Consider the following 22,370-nt stretch of genomic DNA (forward strand, 5'->3'; position numbering starts at 1 on the left):
CAGCAGGTGGCTGCACCTGGCTCCTGCAGGAGCACTGGCTTCCAGACAGGTGAGGCCAAGGCAGGCTACAGGGCAGTGCCTGCTGCAGCAACTGGGGACCAGCAGCACCCGAGGGGATGCTGGCAGGAATCAATCTGAGGTGAATCTAGGGAGATGAGAATGGATTGTGAAAGGGATCTGATTGCATGGGGTACACACAAATGGTGCACCTGATCTCATGGCTCAGTGCCAACTATGGTTTTTTGGCTGCTGCAGATTGGAGGATGAGGATATTTGAGTATGTTTTTAAATTTTTTTATGAGCTGTCTTTATGAGCCTCTGCAACTTAACTGTCTGCATTTACACCTTGGAAAGCAATGTTTGTGCTAAAAATCACCTGCAGTGTCAGGGGGTAACTGATCACTGAACGAGGTACAGCTGGCAAGGGCTGTTTGGCTGATGTTAGGATGGGGCAATCTACTCAGCTATTAACTGAAGGAATTATACTCTCCAGAACAGTTGGAGGCTTTATCTAAAAGACTATCAGTGTTAAAATGAGATAGAGTTAAGGACTGAGTTTTGGCAAAGGTTATTCTGTGTGCTCACATGGAAAGTGAGTCAGGTTTGGTGTAAAAAAGGGTTGTTTACATCACTGAGCTAAAGCTCTGAACTGCTGTGTATTGTTTCAGTGCCATAGAAACCTGGGGTTGAAGGAAATAAACCTTTATATCAACTAATCCACTCCTTTCTCTGAGATAAGGCTAACAGGCTAGAAGAGATAGCTCTCTGATATGTTCCTGAAGACCAACATTCCTTCTCAGTGCTTGTAACTCTGATTTTCCTAAAGTCAGGCTGGATCTCCCTGGCTGCAAACTTGCTGAGTGCCTCTTGTCTCTCCAGTAGACACTGATCCCCCTGTGCACTAACAGGGCTCAGCATTCTTCCAGAATGTGTGACTGGAAAATGTTGTCTTGCCGTGATTTCATTTCTAGGTTCAATAAACTGATCTTGAGAAGAGAGAGAATGAAGAGAACACTATCCACTACAGCTGCTTACTAGGAAGCCTTCAGCCTGTGTTTCTACAGGCAAGGTGACTCTCAGAGCTCTATTAATGAAAAGCTGTGTTTTGGCTGGCGCTGACTCTGGAGTTTGTTATAGTAGTTTGTATTTCAGGTCAGGTTTGCTGTATTTCATCTGGCTTTGTAGAATTTGAGGGTTAGTTCCAGGTTACCAGACCTTGTGACCTTTGAACAGGACTTATTGTTTCTTGCACTAAGGCACTGCCTGAGATGAAGCAGCGTTGGGCAGATGGCTCTAAAGCACAAATTCACACCCTAGGAAGCCAGCTTCCTGCAGGGAAATCTTAACAGACAGGACTGGAAAATGTCCATATTCCTTGGCCTGCACACAAGGGAGCTTGGCAGCAAGCACCTCTTGAGAAGATGATTGTGTAGGTGGGTTATAGATGTGAAGTCCACACACGCTCCTTTATGTGCAAGTACTGAAACTTGGGCTTCAAAGAGGGTAGTGGCTCTGCGTGGGGTGGGAATGCTTTTCCCTGTGGCTTACAGCAGGTTTCTCATGGATGATGGAGTGTTACACCATGCTGTGTGTACAAAGGCCATGCAGGAAAGCCTGTGGCCAATCACTTGATCAAGATTTTTTTTTGGTGTTGTTTGTTTGTGGTTTTTTTGTTTTTTTTGTTTTTTTTTTTTGTGCTTGATCCCACCTTGCAAAGACTTGTATCAAAGAATATACCAGCAGTCAGCAGCAGGACAATGCTGCCAAACCCTTTCTGGTAAATTCTCTCTGGGTGAATGGCTTTCCTCATTTCAGAAAGAATGTATTAAAGGGAAAAGGAAAACAAAGTAACACAGGGTAACTTCAAATTGTGGGGTCTATTTTGATTCCAAACGTATTTTCGCTGCCAGAAAGCAAAACAGTTGGAATCAGAAAAAAATGGGAAAATGGAGGGGAAAAATGTGTGCTCCTTTTAGCTCAATTGATAAAAATATGACTTTTCTACTTTTGCTTGTAACATTCCTTTGTCTTATGATATGCAGTAGCACTGCTTATTGAAAAAAATAATTTCAGTCATCTGATTAATATGACAAAAAGTCAAGTCTGGTTAAGATAAAGTAGTGTACAAACTGCAGTCTTTTTATGAAAGTCCTTATTGAATGCATATGTATCACATTTGAGATGATGCGTGAACTGCAGAAGTGTAGATTTTTTTCTCTGGGAGGGAAGGAAGCCCTCTGATAATATACCTATAAAAGCACCATGAGGGACCATGCCCTGCATTGATATTAGTATTTACATGCTTTTCATAAAACATCTCAGGGTTCTTACTGCACAAGTGTAATGAAAGACATTCCTCACCTAAAAATAGTGAAGGTAAAAACAGACAAAGACGATCAGGAATAGGAGGAGAAACAGACACAACTGAAAAACTTGCTTAAGGCTGTCATTAAGATCCTGCTGACAGCCCAGTACTTTATCCACCAGATTTTGAAAAGTTATCATATGGGAGGTTGCACAAAGAAATTAGCCCAGTATCTTTACAGTGTCCTTAAATTTCCAGTTTTATTTGCTTTGAAATCCAGGAAGGTGTTATTTAACAGAAACCTAAAGCTGCAAGGTGTGTTTTGAAAGATGTACAGATTACAGATGCCTTTTACAATGTACTAAATTGGTTTAATATGAATACAGTGTTACTGGTGCACAAACCTAACTGGGATGTCACACAAAGAAAGGATTCCTGCCACTGTAGTGTTTTTGGTGGTTTTGTTTTGTTTGGTTGGGGTTTTTTGTGTATATGTTTGGGGGTTTTTTTAGGAAGGAAAAACTTATTTGAATATTTCCTTTCCATCTTTTTTTTTTTTTCCAAATGAGCATGAAAACATGGCAAAGCTTCTTAAATACTGCCTTTCTCTGTTACTCTGCATGTCTGTCCCTGAGTACTGTTAGAACAGCTCTGAATTACATAAACCCCAAATCAGCAACCCATCTGTTGAAATCTGACACATCCATGCACATCCTGCACTTCCTCAACCCTTTCAGTGCAGCCATCTAACATTTCTTCTGTGATGTCTGCTCTACCTAAATAACTGCTACTGCAGAATCAGTGCCTGGCTTTCAATGGCTCAGGCAGCACTGTCCCAGGATTAATTTTTATTTGCTATAGGCAAGCTTCTGGTTCCCCTTTGTCATCATGAAAGCTGTGTGTCTGTAAGCTCAAGTGCAAGTAACTTGAAATACCAATTTTGTGTGTTTGTGTTCATATTAACTCCTTTTGTGGTGTGTCTGCTCAAAAGAAAAAAGAGAAGGAAAAAAATCAAGAGCATCTGGACCAACTCCTAGCACAATCCAGGTCTGCCACCCTCAAGGGCTGAGTAGAAGCTGCAGAAGGTGTGCATGCAGGATTTTTCCCTCAGCAGCAGCAGCACTTTGACTCCCTTGGGATGCAGTTTCCTGGCCATGGTGCTGCCTGGGGCAGCTCTGGAGGGCACAGGCTGCTCTGTCCCCACTGGCTCTGCAATTCTGATGGCACAATCATGCCCTGCAGCATTCTTTCTTCTCCAGAGCTGTTATTCCACACTATACATCTCAAGAGTTGTGGAGGCTGCACCTTCTCTGGGTTATTCAGGTTGGGACATTAGTTAAAAATATGTAAAACTCAGTGTTACCTACTGATGTGTGTGCAGCTCCCATTGATGGTAACAGGGAATGATGATTAGTAGAGTGAAAAACGTGAACCAGCAGGATAAATGACTTCCACTCTGCACAACACTGCTCTCTTTACTAGGTGTTTCTGATGTTCTGCATGTTCCTGTGCAGGAAATTGCTTTTTTATTGTTTGTCCTTCTGCCTCCCTGGGGATGGTGTTAACAAACCTCCTGAAGTCTGTGACTTGAAAGTCTTCAGATTTCCTTCTATATATAGCATTTCCTTACTTAGGGAAAATCTTTTTTGTCCACTTTACATATGTATAAAAAGCTTAGTTATATTCAATCTCATGCTGTTTGTATAAAAAATGCTTTCAACTCAAAAAATGCTAGACCAAGGCAAGTTTCAAACCCAGTGAATTCAAGTAGATAGCTGTAAAGCTTCTTCAGCAACAAAATTACTGTGAGCTTTATGATCTCATATGTATTTTTATCACTTTATCATTGTAAAGAAACCACATTGCTTTAAAAGCACGCTAAGTACTTATTTAAAGATTTGTTTTCAATCTCTTTAATGGCATATAAGCAGAGTTTGTATTTTAGGCAGTGATGAAGTGACTAAGCACAGGCCTTAACTGTCCCTAAAATAATGCCCATTAAGAAGTATAACTACTGCCTTAATGCCTGTAAAAGAGAGGAAAGAAGAGAAGGATTCCAAAATTGGTTGTTTAACATAATGGCATGCATGCTATCTGAATTCCATCAGAGGAGGCTACGAGGGAAAAGGAATTATAAATATAGAAAAGCTTCTTCAGTGACAAGTATATAATTATTTTTTAAACAACCTCTTGCAGTCTGCATGGGTTATTTGGTATGTCTAGTCATGCTTTATTTCAGTGCTCAGCCAGAGGTTTTTCACGTGCACACTTCTGCTTGTCATTGACTGCTGTAACTTCAAGGAAATTAAAATCTGTTATACCAAAATATGGAAAACACTGAATAATCTCTCCCCCACCATCACCCTAAATTCTCTTCCTACATGTCACGTGTCTCTTCTTTAATACTGCTGTTGCCAAGGCACAGCTTCCCTCAGCAGGCTCTGAAAGGTAAATACACAGAGCTCCAGACAGAGCAGGAGCAACTCTTACCCACCCTCCAGACATGGATGGGCAAAGGCAGACACAGCCCCGGGCAATCTGAAAGAGATCCTGGCTGCAGAACGGTGCACTGGGAGATTGTCCTGCTGCCTGTACCAGGCCAACAGGGAAGGGCAGAGCTGTGTGTCCCCTCTTGTGTCCTGGCTGGTCACTCACGGGGTGCTGCTGACCAAAGACCTGTGAGGACATGGCTTGGACAGAGGCAGCAATCCAGAGAGAGATGCTGTGGTGGAAAACGGGGACCCTGTTTCTGGGAACCTTGTTTCTCTTCCCCAGTGATGGAAGATGAAACCTGAGTGGCGGGGTGGCTGCTGACCTCCAAAGGGCAGAATGGGCCCGATTTTAGTCTGATTCAGCTCAGGCCGGTCAGTAGCAGAGTGGAAGGATGGATGTGGGCACTGTGCTGATGTTCTGGTCAGTCTGCACCTACTTGGCAATTCCTGTGCTTCAGCCCCTTCCCTGAAGCCTCCCCCAGTGCATTCCTGCGCTCTCATTCTTGTCTTGTTGGCAGAAGAAAATTGAAATAGACATTCTTGTCCCAAGTGAAGATCAGTTTAGTTTAAAGAAGCATATTTTGCTTTCACTGCCTTTTCACAGCTGTTTAAAACTTCTGATTGTTTTCTAGAGGCAATTTCAGTGAATTTTCTTCTAATATTTTTAAATGAAAGTATATTGTCACTTTTTAATAATTATATGTTACCTCATGTGAGGGAGATCTGCATGCTGTGATTCAACACAAAACTCTGCAAAATGACAAGGCTCTGGTTTCCTTTATTCCTTGTAGTTAAGCTCTGTCACTAGAAAACAGTGTCCTCCTCTGACCTCGTGTGATCAGTGACAGTCACAGACTGCTGTGCTTGGTGACAGATGCAATTCTCTCCTGGACCTGCTATTCAAGCCCAGTGATTTGAGCTTATAGGGGCGAGGATATACTGTTTCTTCAAGGAGTTATTTGTTCCGGAATGCATTCTGGAACTAGCTGGAAAGCCCTTGTTATCTGTGAAGATGCTGTTGTGTTCTCACTTTCTGGAAAATATTACATCCACCTGTTTCAGTATTTCAAAATCATTAACTTTCCTGATCCCACTTGGAAGCCCACTTTCTATATTTTTTGTTTGCTAGAAGAGGCATGTTAGTTCCTGTTCCAAGAATCTTTAATTACAATGCCAAGTCGATATCTAACTTTCATCAATTTCCCCTTTCTTGAAATATAACCTAACAGCATTTACTCCCTTTTTTTAGTGGTAGAAATCATAAACCCAGGAGCATTTAAGAAGAAATGAGTTAAGGAAGAAAAATCAGATCAATACTGGAAGAACTGAGGCCTGAGGAGGACAGCATATTGGCTGGGGCACAGAGAAGTGAGAGATCAGTGAAGTGCTAGAAACGTGGGTATCTGGAGAATGAACACAAACTGTTAGTGTAAGATATGGGGGATGGATAGGAAAAGAGAGAATTTCCAAGTATTCTAGAGGTTAGAAGATGGAGAATATAGCCAAAATCTGGGTGCTTCCCTTCCTGCAAGGGCCTTAGCCTCTTTGGTGGCAGGGGCATTCAAAGCAAGGGTGCAAGAAGACTTTAGACCTTCCTTGCCCTCTCCATGTGCCTTTTCTCAAAGCAGGAGGAGTTTCTGCCTGTCTTCCCGCACTGCTCCTGGAGTGGAAATATCCATTTCTACCAGCACAAGTATGTGGCAACAGAACACTGAAAGTGGCTGTTTTCTGTCTGTCCCCAGTGAGGCTTTGAAACACCTAGCACAGAGTAAAATCAACAAGTTCAAGAGAAAGTTGTGCAGAAGTGAACGACAGCAACTAGTTTAGAGCCCTAGCTCATAGTCTGGCTTCAGAACTACAGGAGATATCCAGGTCTGGAGGATAAACAGATGCCAGCTGATTAACTACTAAGTATTGGGATGCTTTAAGCCCTCTGGCATCTGATTTAATCCAAACTATGAAGTTAAATCATGGAACTGTGGAAAACATTGGTATTCATCTGTCCTTGAGACAATTTGTTCTTGGCTTTCCATCAGTTCTGTATGATTTCTGTAAGGGGAAGTGCTCTACAGAGAAATGCCAGTGGTGACTGTTCTGGATGAGTGTACGGGTCTGGGGGTTTGGGGCGGTTGTTGTTGTTTCTTGTTGTTGCTTTTGCATTTGGTTGTGGGTTTTTATTTGGGGAGAGGGATGGACAGGACTGCAGGCAGGAGTAAACTCTCCTGGGGCTATATCTGCCCCAAGGATGGAAAGTGTTACATCCTTCTTATGCAGGATAATCTGACCTTTAAGAACTAGTATAGAAATAGACTCTTAAAAACAAATGCAGGTAAGAGAGAAGCCAGAGAAACCTCAGCTGAGGTCAGGCTAGATTCACACACCAGAAGTTACCTTCTGATACAGGTGATGTTTTAGTCACTGAACAGAAACTTCCTCTCAGTTATACAGACCCTGGTGTATTTAAAGAGCTCTGGTTAGTCCAAGGGGGTAGGAAGGGGACACACTGGCACTGTACAAAGTTTGTGCAAGTGGTTTTTACATAGACTTAGGCTTGGATTTTTTTATCCCATTCTGAAACCTGTAATTCCAGTCAGTATTTTTCCTCACCAATTCTGTATCACTTTCTAATTAATCCAGTAGCTGTGCATCATAATGACTGTACTGATTACTTTTGTATCTACTAGTAAACATTCTTCCTAACAGTGGAGATGATTAATAATGTATAAAAATAGTGAGGCACCAACTATAACTGGCTTTGAAGTGAATGTGAAGGTCATTCTTGAGACCTCCAGCCTACTTCCTTCTCACTTCTGGGAGTTAGAGGGAAATGATGCACAAAAACACAAAGCTAAAATTAAATGGAAGTAAACAAAAGCTACAGATATTCACCTGGCATAACACTATATGGCACAGAGCTTTTGTTGAAAAAATAATCTGAAAGATGGTTATCTTAATTAAAAAAAATAAAAATACCCCTGACTTGAAAAGTCTAAGAAACTTCTATTTATTTGATCGGCATCTGTCAGTGATTTGACCATGTCAACTATAGGCTCTAAAAGTAAATGGAAAATTATTTGGAAAGGAAGCACTAACACAATGATAGCGTGAATACATTTCTTCAAAGAGAAAGAATTTAGTTTTTCCTGCAACATAAACTGCTTGGATAAACAAAGTTATTGCCAGGAATGAGATGGTGATAAGTGAGGTATGATGCTAACTTTTACTATTAGTGTTTCAGAAGATCGCCTTTCATGTTAAACTAGCACTAGCAAGAAGACCTAGGAGAATGTCTCCATGGCGAAGTGTTTGTTTCATAGATGGCATAATCTTCCTGCCCTATTTTGTGTTGTTGTATCAACAGATGTCAGCCAAAACCTGCACCTGTACAGAGGGACTGGTCAGTCTGTTCCTCTGCAGAAGGCTGAACAGAGCCAACTGCTCAAACCTGACATAAACCAGCATCTGCACCAAGGAGGCATTAGTGACCACTAAAAAGACATCAAAGTCACTCTTGCTCTTTCTCAGCCTGTTTTGTTAAAGATGTCTGCCTTAAAGAGCAGAAAAACTCACTGGCTACCAGCCCATGGCTGAGCTCAGCTTGGCTTCTCAAGATGATGTTTGAGGCTTGGCTATAAAGTTGTAGTTATTGCAGCAAGTCTCAGCCTCCCATGAATCTCCTCCAGCTGCACTTGTCAGCCCATGAAATGACCTCCCATAATGTAACTGGCAAAGAGATTTCTGCAGGCAAACAGCAAATAGCACACTTTTAATTGGGCAAGGCTCCAAACCCAGGTCTCAGCCCAGGGAAGCTGCCCTGAGCAGGGTCCCTGAGCAGCCTGGACAGCCCTGAGCAGGCGTTAGAGGCCACAGTAAGAGTGAAGAACCTGTGCACCCTGCTCTGCCCACAGGGTCTGTCTGTAAATACACCAGGACAGAACCTTGTGTCCGTGCATTGTACTGCCATCTGGATACAGGCTGAATTCTTTCCCACACTCCAAATGTTGTTTAATTCATACTGGCCACTGTTATCCTCTGTCTCATGCCAGGACATTTAGTGGGAGGCTATCTAGCATGGGCTGAACCAGTGCCAGGAAGAGTATTAATAGATAAACAGTTTAGAGGATTGTGCACCACTGCTTGGGCTCGCAGCCAGGTCCTGCTTAGTTTACCAGATAAAACAGAGAGGTCTCAAAGTTACAGAGTTCTCCTGCCTTCCTGGGAGGGCCTGTCGCCCTAAGGCTGATGCTGTGGGTAGAATGCAAGTACCAAAGGTCTCTCAGACAGGCCAGGTCTTCAGGAAAACTCTCTCATCTGTCTGGCATGCTGTTGTCCTTTCTGCCTGGGATTTATAGCTTGATTGCTCTGTTACCAGCTAAATAAGGTGACATACTCTTCCCACCACGACTTTTTAGTCTTTTATTGTAGGGAAGATGAAAGGCTAAAAGATTTATTTCTTCAAAGGGGAAGTTTTTTAAAGCAGTGCACTCGCTGCTCTGTACAGGTCACTCCTTACTGCCAAAATATCACTTTAAATAGAACTCAGTCTCATCCCAGACCTTTGGCAAGGCAGACAGGAATGGCCAATAATTGCTGTGTGGCAGCATTTGCTTCATATTCCAACTCAAGAGTTTAATACGCCATCATAAATTCCTTGTCCATATCCACATATTAGAAAGAGTGTAGGCTTCCTGCTCACTGACTGCTAGCACCACCAAAATTTCAGGTGGGGGAACAGCTTGGTCGTGATCTTGCACAAGCAGGTGAGCTTGGGCTTCCATCCAGTGCTTCATGAGGTTCATATCGCCACTTGATTTTAAGAACAGAACCCTGAACAAACTGACTTGTTCGAGTGAATTATTGTTTGTCCAAAGTGTCTAGTCAAATTGATAAAAGTGGAATTATTTATGGTCTTTTACTATCCTTATGGTGTGGTTAGAATTTTTCCCCTTTAAAGTTTTTACTCTTTTTTTTTTCTTTCCTTTTTTTTTTTTTTCCCCTGCTGGATGAGACTCTCTAACTGGCAGCTGCTGTGCTAATGAGGATTCTGTATGCAAATCAGCAGCCCAGGTGACTCCCAGAAGGAGCACTAAAAGAAAAAATTCACCCAGCCAGGCTCTTGGCTCACATCCTTGCCCTGGCTGCTGCTGCCTGCTCATCCCAAAGCATCTCTTGCCCACTCTCTTGGCAGGCAGACCTGGACCTGGGCTTGCCTTGGTTTGCAGCGTGATTCAGAGAGCCCTGTAACAGTCTGGTGCATGGGTCCCATGGCATGTCAGCTCATGTCTGTTGTCTGTCCATCTCTTTTTTAATTAGCTTTGTTTTCCTTTGTTGTCCAGCAGAAAGCAAAGGGAGGGCCTTTATTAGATAGCTGCTAGAAAGAACTTCATAAAAATTCCTGGCTTTTAAAATGTTTTTCTACTATTCATACCTAGAACATGTTATCTACTATTTCTTCTGGCTTGTCTGAAGTCTAATAAATATTATTGTTTATCTGATTTGGAACGTTCTACGTAGAATCAAAACAAGGCTTTGGTAAACCAAGCCCCTTCTTCTTCACACAAGTATTCCTTGGGGCAAAGGCTCTATTTTTCAAATGCGTGTGTGATACTGCAAAAGGTTAAACAATGCCTACTTGCACTATACATCACATAAGCATGTTACTGATGCCTCAAATAATAATTCTTAAGTGTCTTCATTACACTTTCTAATTCATTTTGTATTTACAAGAATATATTAACTCTTGAATGGCATTAACTCTGTGAAGCAGGGATTAAAATATGTAACAGGCTTCAAAGATTAACATCACAGAACTACAGACAGTTCACATAACATGATAAATAATTTTCAGAAAAAATTACTGCTAAGCATTGCAAATCAAATAATAGCACAGCTCTAGAAAAATAATTCATGTCTGCAGAGGTCATTTTAGATCACTAAATAATGAATTTGAATCTGTTGGGTTTTTTACCAAATATATATTTATTGTCCAGGGAAAAGTTCAGATAATTTATCAAATAATTTTAAATGCATTAACAATTTATTGTGCTAAGAGTTTCAGAGTAAGATCTTGGCTCTGTTGAAGATGTACTGAAGTCATAATTAGGCTCCCACTGCCCTTATGGATACAAGCACGATGGTAAGGTCACCTTCACCTTGTTATCCTTGCCATTATACAGAGTTGTAGGCTTCACACTGTCAATTCATAAAAACCCCCCAAAACCAAACCCCTTGCCACCAGTTTAGAGCTCTACTTGGGGTACAAGCTGCTCTTTCCTAGGCCAAACATCTCTGATTTCCATGGAAGGAAACCCAGAGAAGGGACCAGCAACAGCTTGTTCTCCACAGTAAGTTAAACTTCATGAGGATAATCTGTATTGTTTCAGAGGCCATACAGGCAACTTAGCCTCTGGTTATCTCATGTTACTACTGTAACATAACAGCTCCATTAAAACAAACGTGAAAATCCATGCTGTGACTTGGTGGCTTGTATAAAGGCTTAAAACAGTACACATAAAAGCTACATGGCCAAATTCCTGCCTGTTTCAGCCAGGGAACCTAGGACAAGGCACACCAAATGGAGGTCTCACACCTTTATTCTCCCACATGCAGAATTTCCAAACCCACTGTGAAATCATTTCTGTTGGTGATGACCTGAATTTCTGTGAAATCTTACTCTGAAAGATGACATGGAGGCTCATTCTTTCATGTGGCAGGATGACTATGAAAGAGCTGAGGGAAAGGAGACCATTACTCTATTGAAAAGGGCTTTTTTGAAACCCAACCTCTCAATAGGTGGACATTAAAAAGTGAGAACAATGTTCTATTTTAAGATTACCTGTTCAGTTCTTAAAAGCTCTTCGGTAGGACAAGAAAAAGAATGTGACTAGTCACCTCTACAGTAAAACTAGAAATTTCATTAGCTAGTGAGCATGTAACTTTTCTTCTTTTGCACCACAATACATGATTTTTTCAGAATCATGAAGACCTGTTTAATGTTTTTAATAGGAGTCTGTCTCATGAGTAACCATTTTTGAAAACCAAAGCTTTTTGACCCTATAGACACCTCAAGTGCAGAGCAGTAATAGATGGGCGTGGGAGACTTGTGGGAGCCAAGGCTGCAGAGCTGAATATTGTTAGAGGTGTGGTGGTTTTTGCTGTTTGTTTGCTTTAAAGCACAGCTAACATCTTGCACTGCTCACATATAAGGAGCTTTTTGTTCCCACCAAAGGAATATGAAGATGCTATTGTGACAACATGTTCAGAATAAATACAGAGAAAATATTTCTGCCTCCTTGAGACTCAAGTTTTAAGAGGGCTATTAAAGCAAATGAGGATGCTGGGATCTTGGAGCAAGATTCCAGCTGGTTCTTGGAAGCCACGTGTGTATGGCAGATGGTGGGGGGGCACTAGGTAGCCTCCTGCATACCCGTGTGAGCCCAGGAATGGCAAGGGTGCCACTCACTGAGACAGAACAAAAGGCTGGGAGAGCACTGCACGAGTAGCACAATCCCTGAAATGGGCTATGCTTTAAACATCTGTGTTGCATCAGCGTGGTGGAGCCCTGGAGATAGAGCAAGCTGCATCCCACGGGGCTCAGACAATCGGACAGCCTCAGCAGTGCCCGCAGGGAGTTTGACTGTGCCAGATGAAGCCCGGGCAAGTGTGAGGACTGGTAATGAGGAGAGCAAGCTCAACACTGGGGTTGCTGTCAATTTCAGTGCAAAATTCTAGCCGTACTAAAATCCGTGTCCAAAATCAAACCACCACCAGGACTTCATCCCAAATTTTCCCCCAAGACGCTGTGCTTGCCTTATGAGCTGTGGGGTGGGCACCTGCCCTCCCCTGAGCAAGGGGGTGGCTGAACCCCACACTGAGCCCCTCTGCTGCTGTGCCTGCAGCAGTGACTGACAGCCTGACTGAACACCCACGTACAGAGAGAGGCTGCACTATACATATGGCAGAGAACAGAAAAAATACCAAAGGAGATCTAGAAAAAATATCTATTTCTCAGAAGATGATGGGGGAAAAAAAAGAGTATGTAATTCTTTAGTGCAGGAAAAAAAACTGCAGCTGGGTAAAACAAAATATCCAAGTTTTCTCTCTATTCCGATTTTATTCTACTGCATAGGCATCTGCCATGTATGGCCAAAATAGCAGATTTTTCTTCTCTTAAATAGAACAAAGAAGGAATAGAAAAGAGGAAAGGAGACCGATGAACATCAACTCTTGGCAGCTAGCAAGTGATGACATGAAAACCACTTATGGCAATCTCTGAGCATAGTTATTTTAAATTTATTTAAAAGAAATTCCTATTCAGAACAGGAGTAAATTGTTGGCAGGAGCTCCATTATATTAATTTGTCTATAAATGTAATGTTTGTAACTTGCTCTTCATGCATGGCTTGGAAGATTTGTTTGGATGAAAAATTATAGCTGTTGGTGGTCTTTGCAAGTAAACTTAGCCTAACAGAGCTCTGTGAATAAAAGGAGCTCTGTGACCTGTTGCTGGTCTTCAATTCTCTATATTTCAAGGAAGAAAATACAAAGCAAGATATCAGGAGTAAATACCCCTATACTTAAAACTGAATTAGATTTCAGATTATGCTATGAAATGTTCTGCTGGGAGACTAGAAAACACATTTATCTTATGACTTCCTACTCTTGTTTATCACTGCTGTATTAATAGGACAAGTGAACTATTTCAAAAAATATGCTTTTCTGCCTTTGTAGATAGAACATTGGTGTTCAAATCCTTCTTTTTGGGGATGCAGGAGGGTGTTAGCTGGTATGAAGTACACATCCAAATGGGACTGGTTATGGTGAAAAGACTTTTCTCAAAGATCTAATAACATGGCACCTTTCTATTTGGATTTATTATGATCACTGGGACTATTTCCGGCATCATTCCAATTGTACTTGCACCTGATGCCAGTTAAATGGCTTCAGAGAAGAATGTCTATGACTTTCACTGTGGGAAGCTGGAGGTCAAACAGGTTCCTTCTGCACCTGGTGTCAGTGACAGCCCAGCATCTGTCAGGTGCCAGCTGCGTGTGTGACACCCCTGCAGCCCAGTGCTGTCTCTGTGTGTCTGTGTGACACTCCTGCAGCCCAGTGCTGTCTCTGTGTGTCTGTGTGACACTCCTGCAGCCCAGCCCTGTGTGTGACACCCCTGCAGCCCAGTGCTGTCTCTGTGTGTCTGTGTGACACCCCTGCAGCCCGCTCTGCTGCGGGCAGGGTGACACCAGCGCTGACCCAAGGGTCGGGTACCCAGAGGTGCGGCCGCGAGGTGACAGCACATCTCTGGGCCACTTGCTGTGCTGGTAGAGCGAACCTACCTCTGTGTCTTTCACACAAGTTTGCTGTCCCCGTTTTTACCATGTGTGCAGGATGGCCTTTGACTACGGCACATCAGCCGTCATTTGTTCCGCGTAGGACACAAGAACGTGAAGGTTTGGAAAGGGAAAGAGCAGGAGAGGTTTTTAAGTTTTTTTTCCTTCTGTCTCATCCAAGAACTATGTGGGTTGCAGCAACCAGACGGCATGGTTCCTGTGACAAGTTAAGACTTGAAAACAAAAGCCCAGCAGCCCGGGGGCTCGGCGTGCCCGCCCCGGCGGGGGCGTCTCCCCTTCTGTACGCGCTCCAGGCGCGGTGGTCCCGGAGCGACAGCGGAACAGCCGCCACCAAAGCCCCGAAAACTTTGCAGCCTCTGGGCATAAAGCATCGCTAGCGCCAGCACTGCGCTTTAATCAGCTGTCACGTCACAGCCCTTGGGGCAGCTCTCCCGCACCCGGGCAGCAGCGGAGCGGGGCCGCAGCCCCGAGCCCGCGGCTCCGTCCCCGAGAGCCGCGGCGGCCGGACCGGGGCCGGCGCTCGGCTCTGCCGGGGCCGCGGGAGCGGGGATGGCGCTGCCCTGTGTCCTCAGCCTGTCAGCGCTGCCCGGAGCCGCCTCACGGCACGGGGACCCGACAGCAGGGGATGGGAAGGGACCCGACCCCTTCCTCGGCGCGGTCGCCCCGACCCAGCGCCCGCCCGCCCGCCGCCGCTTACCTGCGGGCGAGACCAGCTCGCCTTCGCTGAGCTCCGCGGAGTCCGAGTCCATGCTGCAGGCACCGGCGGGGCCGGGGGGCAGCTCGGGCCGCCGCTGGCAGGAGGAATGCCCGGAGCGGCGGAGCGCAGCCCGCTCCTTGTCCTGCGCTCGCAGCCGGCGCTGGGTCCGCGCCACCACATGCAGCCACCTCGCCGAGTGCCATTGGCTGCGGGCGCAGCGGGGCCGGGCGGGCGCGCCGAGGGCGGAGGCAGCGGGGGCGCGGCGGAGGAGCGGCTCCTGCCCCGCGCCTTGCACAAGTTGGGCTGCCCGGCCCCTGCGCCCGCCCGGCCCGGGACAGCTCCCGAGGCAGCGCTGCCGAGCGCAAAACCAGCGAAATGACGGTCCTGTGCATTGCTGTCGCGTCTCCCGTCTGTCTTTTCCATCAGTCTTCTTGTGGACATCTCCCCTGAGCTTCGGTCGCCTTGTCTCTTTTCAGTGGTTCTGTCTCCTTAATGATAAGGGTCCTCAAAAATTAGGAGAGAGGAAAGCCAGTGGGGAAGTGCCAGTTGTTGTTGGGTTTTAGTGCCCAGAAGAATAATGAAAGTCTGAATTCTGTTGCTTCCTGATTACATGTTTTTTCCAAGGGAGACAGTGCAATATCTGGTAATTTGCCATGTCATTAGATTGTTTTGAAGTGAAAAATGGTATAAGTTAGATTTCCTTCTGTCGTACAAGCTACTACAGTCATGAGCCATCCCTTCATTCAGAGGGTTGAGGTCACTTGTTCAGCTCTGAGGCTAGTCAGATCTTACCCTTTGCTTTTATTCATTTCCAGTTTTTCTTGCTGTTATAGACCAATGGATCCATGCATATGTCACATCCTAAAAGCTGCCTGGGGCCTTCAACACTCATCTGCAGCATACTGCAAGCTCCAGCCAGAGGTTTATGCCTGTAGCTGTAGACCACAGCTTTAGTCTGGAATTGTTTCCCCAAAACCATACACCCTTGTTGCTGGAAAAAGCCATGTCTGGATGCTGCTTTCAGGCTGCATGTAGAAAATTATCTATTGCATCAGATCAAGCTTGACACTCTTGACAAGTGGGAAGACTTTTTCTTAACATAGACCATGAGATTAAAAAAAAAAAAAAAAGTATTTCTTTTAACTCAAATGGCTCTGTCAAATTCTTTCCAGGGATGGCTTATCTTGTGCAATGCTGCAATACTAAAAATGCTTGGCTTATGTTCTAAGGTTGCTTTCCTGCCTTCAAATCAGGTTGAGCCTGAAGAGACAAAAGACCTCAAACTTTCTGACCCTGGAATGCACACCTTGCTATGGTCAGTTTAGACATAAAAACCTTCAACCTCTGGAGTGAAAAGTTAGTTCTCAAGTAATTTGGGACATTGCTGTCATAACCTGAGCCCATACTGTTAAGACTCTTATGGGTTTTACTCCATGAAAACAAATTCTGATTTTTGTTTGTCGATGTTTTCATTAAATTTAAAATGACATTCCAAATACTGCTGAATATAATTTCATAAATTAGTCGCATGCAAGGAGAAATATCTAAACCAGAGTGATTCTAGGATTCTGTTGTGAAAAGCCAATGCAAAATTTGAGTGCAGAATATGTGGGGAATCTACAGTCGTGATATAAACAACGTAGCAACAGAAACAACATAGCAACAGAAAGGTCCCAATATTATGTTACAGAAATAATCCCAGATGCCACACCAAGCAAAGAATCAGAGAGCTGAAAGGATTTTAGTCCCTCTCTCATTCTCTTTTTGCTATTGTTGTTCTTGTTTGCATTTATGATTGTCAAAAGCAACCTAAATCACCTGCCCAATAAGAGCACAGCTTAGTAGGAAGAGCAAGTTTGTATTTGAGTACAGTAAATTAATTTTGTGGACTGTCTTCAATTGCTAGAAACTAATGATAATTGCTAACCTGGACAAATTCTGACTATTTAAAGGCAATGGCTGTAATCCAGTAAGCAGAGGAACATGGTGGTTTTTAGAAGGGACATGTCCAGCAGAACCCTTCCAACTCTGTCACTGGCAAAGGGGGTTGCCTCTACAATGAATTTTGGGTCATGCATACAATATATATGATACAATGCAGCTGTGGATGCCTTTCCAAGGTGCATTGCAGGCACTGGCCTTACCCTATTTTCTGTGTGTTTTTTTTCTTTTCTGAGTGTATAGCCTTTGCTATAATTGGAATTTAATATTAAGATCTTGAATAGTCCTATTTCTCTGCTACTGGTCATACTTCAGTTAGTAGAAGGAAAAGTTATTTTTCATGATCCTCTCAAAGATGGATGTCTTAGCATGTAAAACTTAAAAGAAAGACCCAAGCTCCACTTATTTTAATTCCTGTCAGTCTTTTATCCTTGTAAAACCACACTAATAAATATAATGGTGGGAATGGTATAACTCAGTCAATACTGTATTGCGTCACGCTTGCCATATATGCATTGGGTATTCGCATTGCTTGCTACTTGACAGTGAATTCTGCCTCAAGATTACTTTCCCTTTTCATTACTGCTAACCATAAAGCAGTTAGAAAAGTTTTCAGCTGTAACAGAATGAGCATATTGTTTCATTTCAAAGCATATGGTTAGAATTCAGGGCTTTTTTCTCTGTGTTCTCTGCCCAGCACAGTCCCGCACTTGGTTTAACATGTGACCTGGAAAATTCCATATGCTTAGGGCTCTGAACTTCATAGTTTCCACTCCTTACAATACTGGTGCAGAGAAAAGCACAAAAAGTTTATTAACAGCAAATATGCACTTATCTAGATGCCTGTTAAATGAAACTCGACATGGAGAAAGCTGGCATTTCATGATTTACTCTTTTGCATTTGGTACAAATAGTGCAATTACATATTCATTGTTATAAACTGAATCTCTGTGACTGTAGCTCTGCAACTGCTTCCTTTATTCCTTCCTAAAGATTGGGATGTTTAGGATCTGGAATGTTTTTTCTCAAGGCCTAGTTAGTATATTTGTCTATAAATCACTACCAATAGGATGTAGCAGGGAAGCCAGTAAGATTGGAGCTGCCCCATGTAATCCCAGTTATATGATGCTACATCTCTGTGTGGCTCCTCCATTCACATTTCAGCTGCATCTGGTCTTGATCTTCATTCCATATGGAACTTAGCTGAAACTCTCCTCTGCCCACTCATTGTGTCAGTGCTAGAGATGTGCCTATGACAGCTTTTAGGACTCATGCTTTTGCAGTGTTCTATTGGCAAATCACACTTGCATGTTCACACAAATACAATTTCATTGTGTTCTAAATGTTTAGAGTGCCCAGCTACCATTCCATCCATGTCTTACGTTCATCCTTGGAGGACTGCTGTAAAATCAAGATAGTAGTTTTTTTTCTTTTTCAGAGGGAAATGAGCTACTGAGAAGCTGTGTTTTAAAGTCAAATGTAGAGCACAGACTGTCACCTGAATCCCATGAGCTGTACCTGAACTATCCAGTTATCCATTTCTGCTGAATGAAAGGCTAGTAAGCTACCTCTGGTTTGCTACTCAAGCTTTCCTCCTTGAAACTGAGCCTCAAACCTATGATAGAAAACAGTCTCTTTCCTTTCCATTGTTACATCTAACAGAACCCCCTCTACCATCTTTGTGTTTGACTTGTCTCCTTTACACTGTCCAGACAGATGCGTAGGATTGTATCTTCCTCTCAGTTCCAAATGTAAAAATGTAAGGTTATATTCTTTCCTCACAAATTATTTCTTTATTTAAATTCATCTACCCTAGGATGTACTGTTTCTAAACCTGTTGTCTGATATTTTGTTCCACTATTTATTTTATTATCTTTTGTACTTGGTAAGGAACTTTTCAAGTCTGACCATTTATGAGACTCTCTGGCAGTGACACTGTAGCCTAACAAGCCAAGCACCATTGCTACTGAATGTATTAAACAGAGCAGCCTCTCCCACAGGCTGACACACTCTTGAAATGTGCTGTAGCAGGTTTTAGATTTTTTTTTTCCCAATTTCTTTCTGGTGTATCTGTATATATTTCATGAAGAAAACTACCTGCACCATTACTGCCAGAACATGAATAATCGGTGTCAGTAGATTCTCTGTCAACAGTTTTGTCATGTTGGCATCTTAGGCTCTTGCTGGTGTTTGGAAGCCAATCAGCATGCATTGCAGATATACATTTTGTGTGCACTGCTAGGGGATTTTCATTGCAATCATGCATCTGTTGTGATCTGCAAACAGTCTGATTTGATTTAGAGTTCAAATGATGAACAAGATGTCAGTGTTATTTTAATTCCTTCTCATGGGCCAGTAGGCATTCAAAGATTGAGATTTTTGTAACACATGATGTGGCAGTGCTTGTACATCCTGTGTTGAGAGGATAAATATGGAAGAGTTCAGTATTTTCTGTTCCCTCCCTTTTTAAGTAACTGTAAGAGATGGGGAGCATCAGTTCTGGATACCTACCATAGCATGGACATATTTTTAGCCATTGGTCTTGCTGAATTATGTTCTGCCTCTGGTACTGACATCTTAGAGCAGAGCTGAGGAAGCAGTCACAGGCTGAGACTGCAGCCTGGTACTGCTGTGAGCCTATGCTCTGATGTTTGGAATACCAGATTTAAAATTGAGGCTGAATTTCAGTCCTATCATCTCAATGCCTTCTAAGCTGCTCTCAGGAGATTTTAATTCCAAGTGAAATAAAGTGAAAAAGCGAAGTAGTAACTTATCCAATTTCCTCTTAGCTTGTAGAAACAAGACTCCTATGGGAGCTGAACAGCAGAAATGTTCATGTACACTTTTGGCCATGAGGATGTTGTTGCTTTTCTCTTCAGTTTTAGTAGGATTTTGCCTTTAGAGTAAGGCTTCCTGTATTAAACTCTAAATTGGATTGCCTGGGCAGTTCATAGTTTTCTTCTACTTTAGTGGTATTGGGTCTTATTTTCTTACAGATACTTGACCATTCCTTTGTGTGAGATGGTGATTTATCCTGTGCTTAGAAAGCTGTAACTCTTTTAAGTTATAGATGCAATTACCTGTATATTGGCAAACTCTTGAATTCATAACCTGTCTTTCTATGTGATTAAAGAAATGAAAGCTACTTTCCAAATTGAAAAAACACCTGTTAATTCTGTTGGTGGGAAATTTCTTTTGAGGAATTTCTGCATGAAAATTTTATTGTTTAAACAATAACCCTCTTTTTTTTTTTTTTAATGAGGAGGAATTTAGGCATTATAAGTAACTATCAGGGCTTTAAAATAATTTCACTTGCTATTTTAAATTTCATTACAGATAGGATACTAATAATAGCAAAGGCTAAAACTGATTAGCTGAAATAAATTTTTGCTTTCTCTGTTCTGGGGGTGGGGAAATAAATTTTAAAGAATGTTTCTCAAGGGAATCACTGTGAAATACAGGATAAACCAGAGGATTTTTTTCTGTTTTAGTCCTATTCTGGTGCTGTTTAGGGAAAGCAGGGGGACAGCTGCCAGTCTAAACCTTTTTCCTTTCTGCCATTTTCTTTGGGAATTATTTTTAATTCTTGTGGTGGTTACTGAAGTTATTTTAAAATATGTCACACTCCTAACTTTTCATGTGTCATTGAGTTATGCCCTTCAGTGCAAGGGTTGATTACCCCATGGCTACATTTAAGCCTTTGACTTTGCCTAATATGCAAATTAAACACAGTTAAGCCAGCAGTGCCTTTTACTGAGCTGTGTTTCAGGATGCTTTGAGGCAGTTTTATGCTTCTAGCCTGGAAGATGGGTCATCCTTGTTTTCATCCCTGATTTCAAATTGTGTGTAGGAGGATTCCACAACTTCACCATACTCGGAGAAAGCAGAGAAAATTTTGTTGCTAGGAAACCATGGAGGACCTATACTGTACTGTCTTTCCAGAATGTTTATAGGTAGCATCAGTTACTTAATTAACTTCTCTAATCCTGTTCTTTATGCTAGCATCCACTTTTTATAGTCATGCTGTTTGTTACATGCTTCTGCAGCCTAGAAAATGCATTCTTGCTGTGGTTATTTCTGTATAGCTTTATTTAACACACAAAACCCAACTTCCCTAGCATTTCACATTAGGTTGTGTTTGGAAAACTGTTATTTATTCACATAATAATGATCTTTATGCATCCTGATTTATTAGAACAGGTAGGTCACACTTTCCCTCAAAAGACAAATGCTGAAATCCACAGAGCTGCACATTTTGTGTAGAACTTTAATAAATTGGATATTATCAAGACAAGGGTTAAAGCATTCAGTGTTTTGCAGCTGACTGGGTCTGGATGCTTCTTTACATTTGATGCTGTGACTCTGACTTTACAGCCATAAGTGGTACCTGCACACTGGCCAGATGACAGAATATAAGATGTGGATTTCAGCCCAGGAGTGCTACAGCTGTGACTGAAAGGGTGATGCAGCAGCTGGGATTGCTCTTGGGGTAGAGTTTCCGTGAAGAAGTGTAGCACCCTTTGAGCTAAAGGGAATAATGATCTCTGAGAGGCAATCAGAGAGGCAGGAATCAATATTTTGTGGAGCAATTCACTAACATCCACAAATGGATCAGAATGCTCAAATTGCAGAATGTTAATATGCTCATTTGTGGTTTCTGTACAGCTTGATGTGATTTTTGGAACAGCATGGAAACATCATCTTCATCTGACTGTGTGGGCATTACTTCATGACCATCTCTAATAGCATGGCAAAAAGCACTGTGCTGCCCACCTATCTATAAATAACTAAATATCATCAACCCAGGAATAAAATTGCATTTTATGGGTAGTCTTGGGAACATGCAACATAGGCAATTAGATTACATGTAGTCCTACAACAGTTTCACTGAAGGGAATGAAATTACTTAGAAACTTGCTGTCCAGGCCAGTTTCAGGTGAATTGTTTTTCTTGCACACATGGAGGGCCTCAAGTACCCATAAATACAATATATGAGGAACTTGAATTCAACTTGGACAATGCAAATCTGTCTCTAGATAAGATCTAGGGACTTTATTGTTTGTAATGAGATTTTTGAATTGTAGATTTTGGGTCCTTTTTTGCAGGTAAGACAAAAGACTTAAGACAGTCTTTTGATATTGTTTGGATCAGTACTGTGGGATGTGTCAGCCTATTAATATCTCCTCAACAATTTTATGTGAATTCTACCTATTTCCTGTATAGAATCACAGAATCGTTAAGGTTGGAAAAGGCCTCCAAGATTGAGTCCAACCTTTGGTCAAAGACCACCTTACAACTGAGCCTCAGCACTGAGGTGCCACATCCAGCTGTTTCCCTGCTGCTACAGCTGTTTGTATGAGGGGTCATGGTCACTGTTTGTGCTCCTTCAGGAAAAAGAAATCCTAATCTGAAGGAAGGAAAAAATACCCTGAATTTCTGACTTTCCTTGCTGCTCCATGTCAAGGACCCAGAATAGAGAATGGGAGTTTGGGACAGAGCTGCTGTGGGAAGAATTCACATTGAGATGCTTGAAGTCTCAGATTGTTTTCTCTGTATGATGGACTCCCTTTGCTCTTCCAGTGCTTT

At 42.5% G+C, this 22,370-nt stretch overlaps 1 protein-coding gene across 1 annotated transcript in view; it reads right to left on the bottom strand.

The window, feature by feature from the left end:
- Positions 1 to 15,178, bottom strand: part of TNFAIP8L3 (TNF alpha induced protein 8 like 3) — a 45,487-nt gene extending 30,309 nt beyond the window's left edge. The window contains exon 1 of the mRNA XM_038146953.1: positions 14,844 to 15,178. Coding sequence (XP_038002881.1) covers positions 14,844 to 14,895 — 52 coding nt within the window. The 5' untranslated portion in view covers positions 14,896 to 15,178. The remainder of the gene's footprint in view (positions 1 to 14,843) is intronic.
- Positions 15,179 to 22,370: the final 7,192 nt, after the last annotated feature.

The sequence above is a fragment of the Motacilla alba genome, chromosome 10 (genome assembly GCF_015832195.1).
Source record: "Motacilla alba alba isolate MOTALB_02 chromosome 10, Motacilla_alba_V1.0_pri, whole genome shotgun sequence".
Taxonomy (NCBI): Eukaryota; Metazoa; Chordata; class Aves; order Passeriformes; family Motacillidae; genus Motacilla; species Motacilla alba.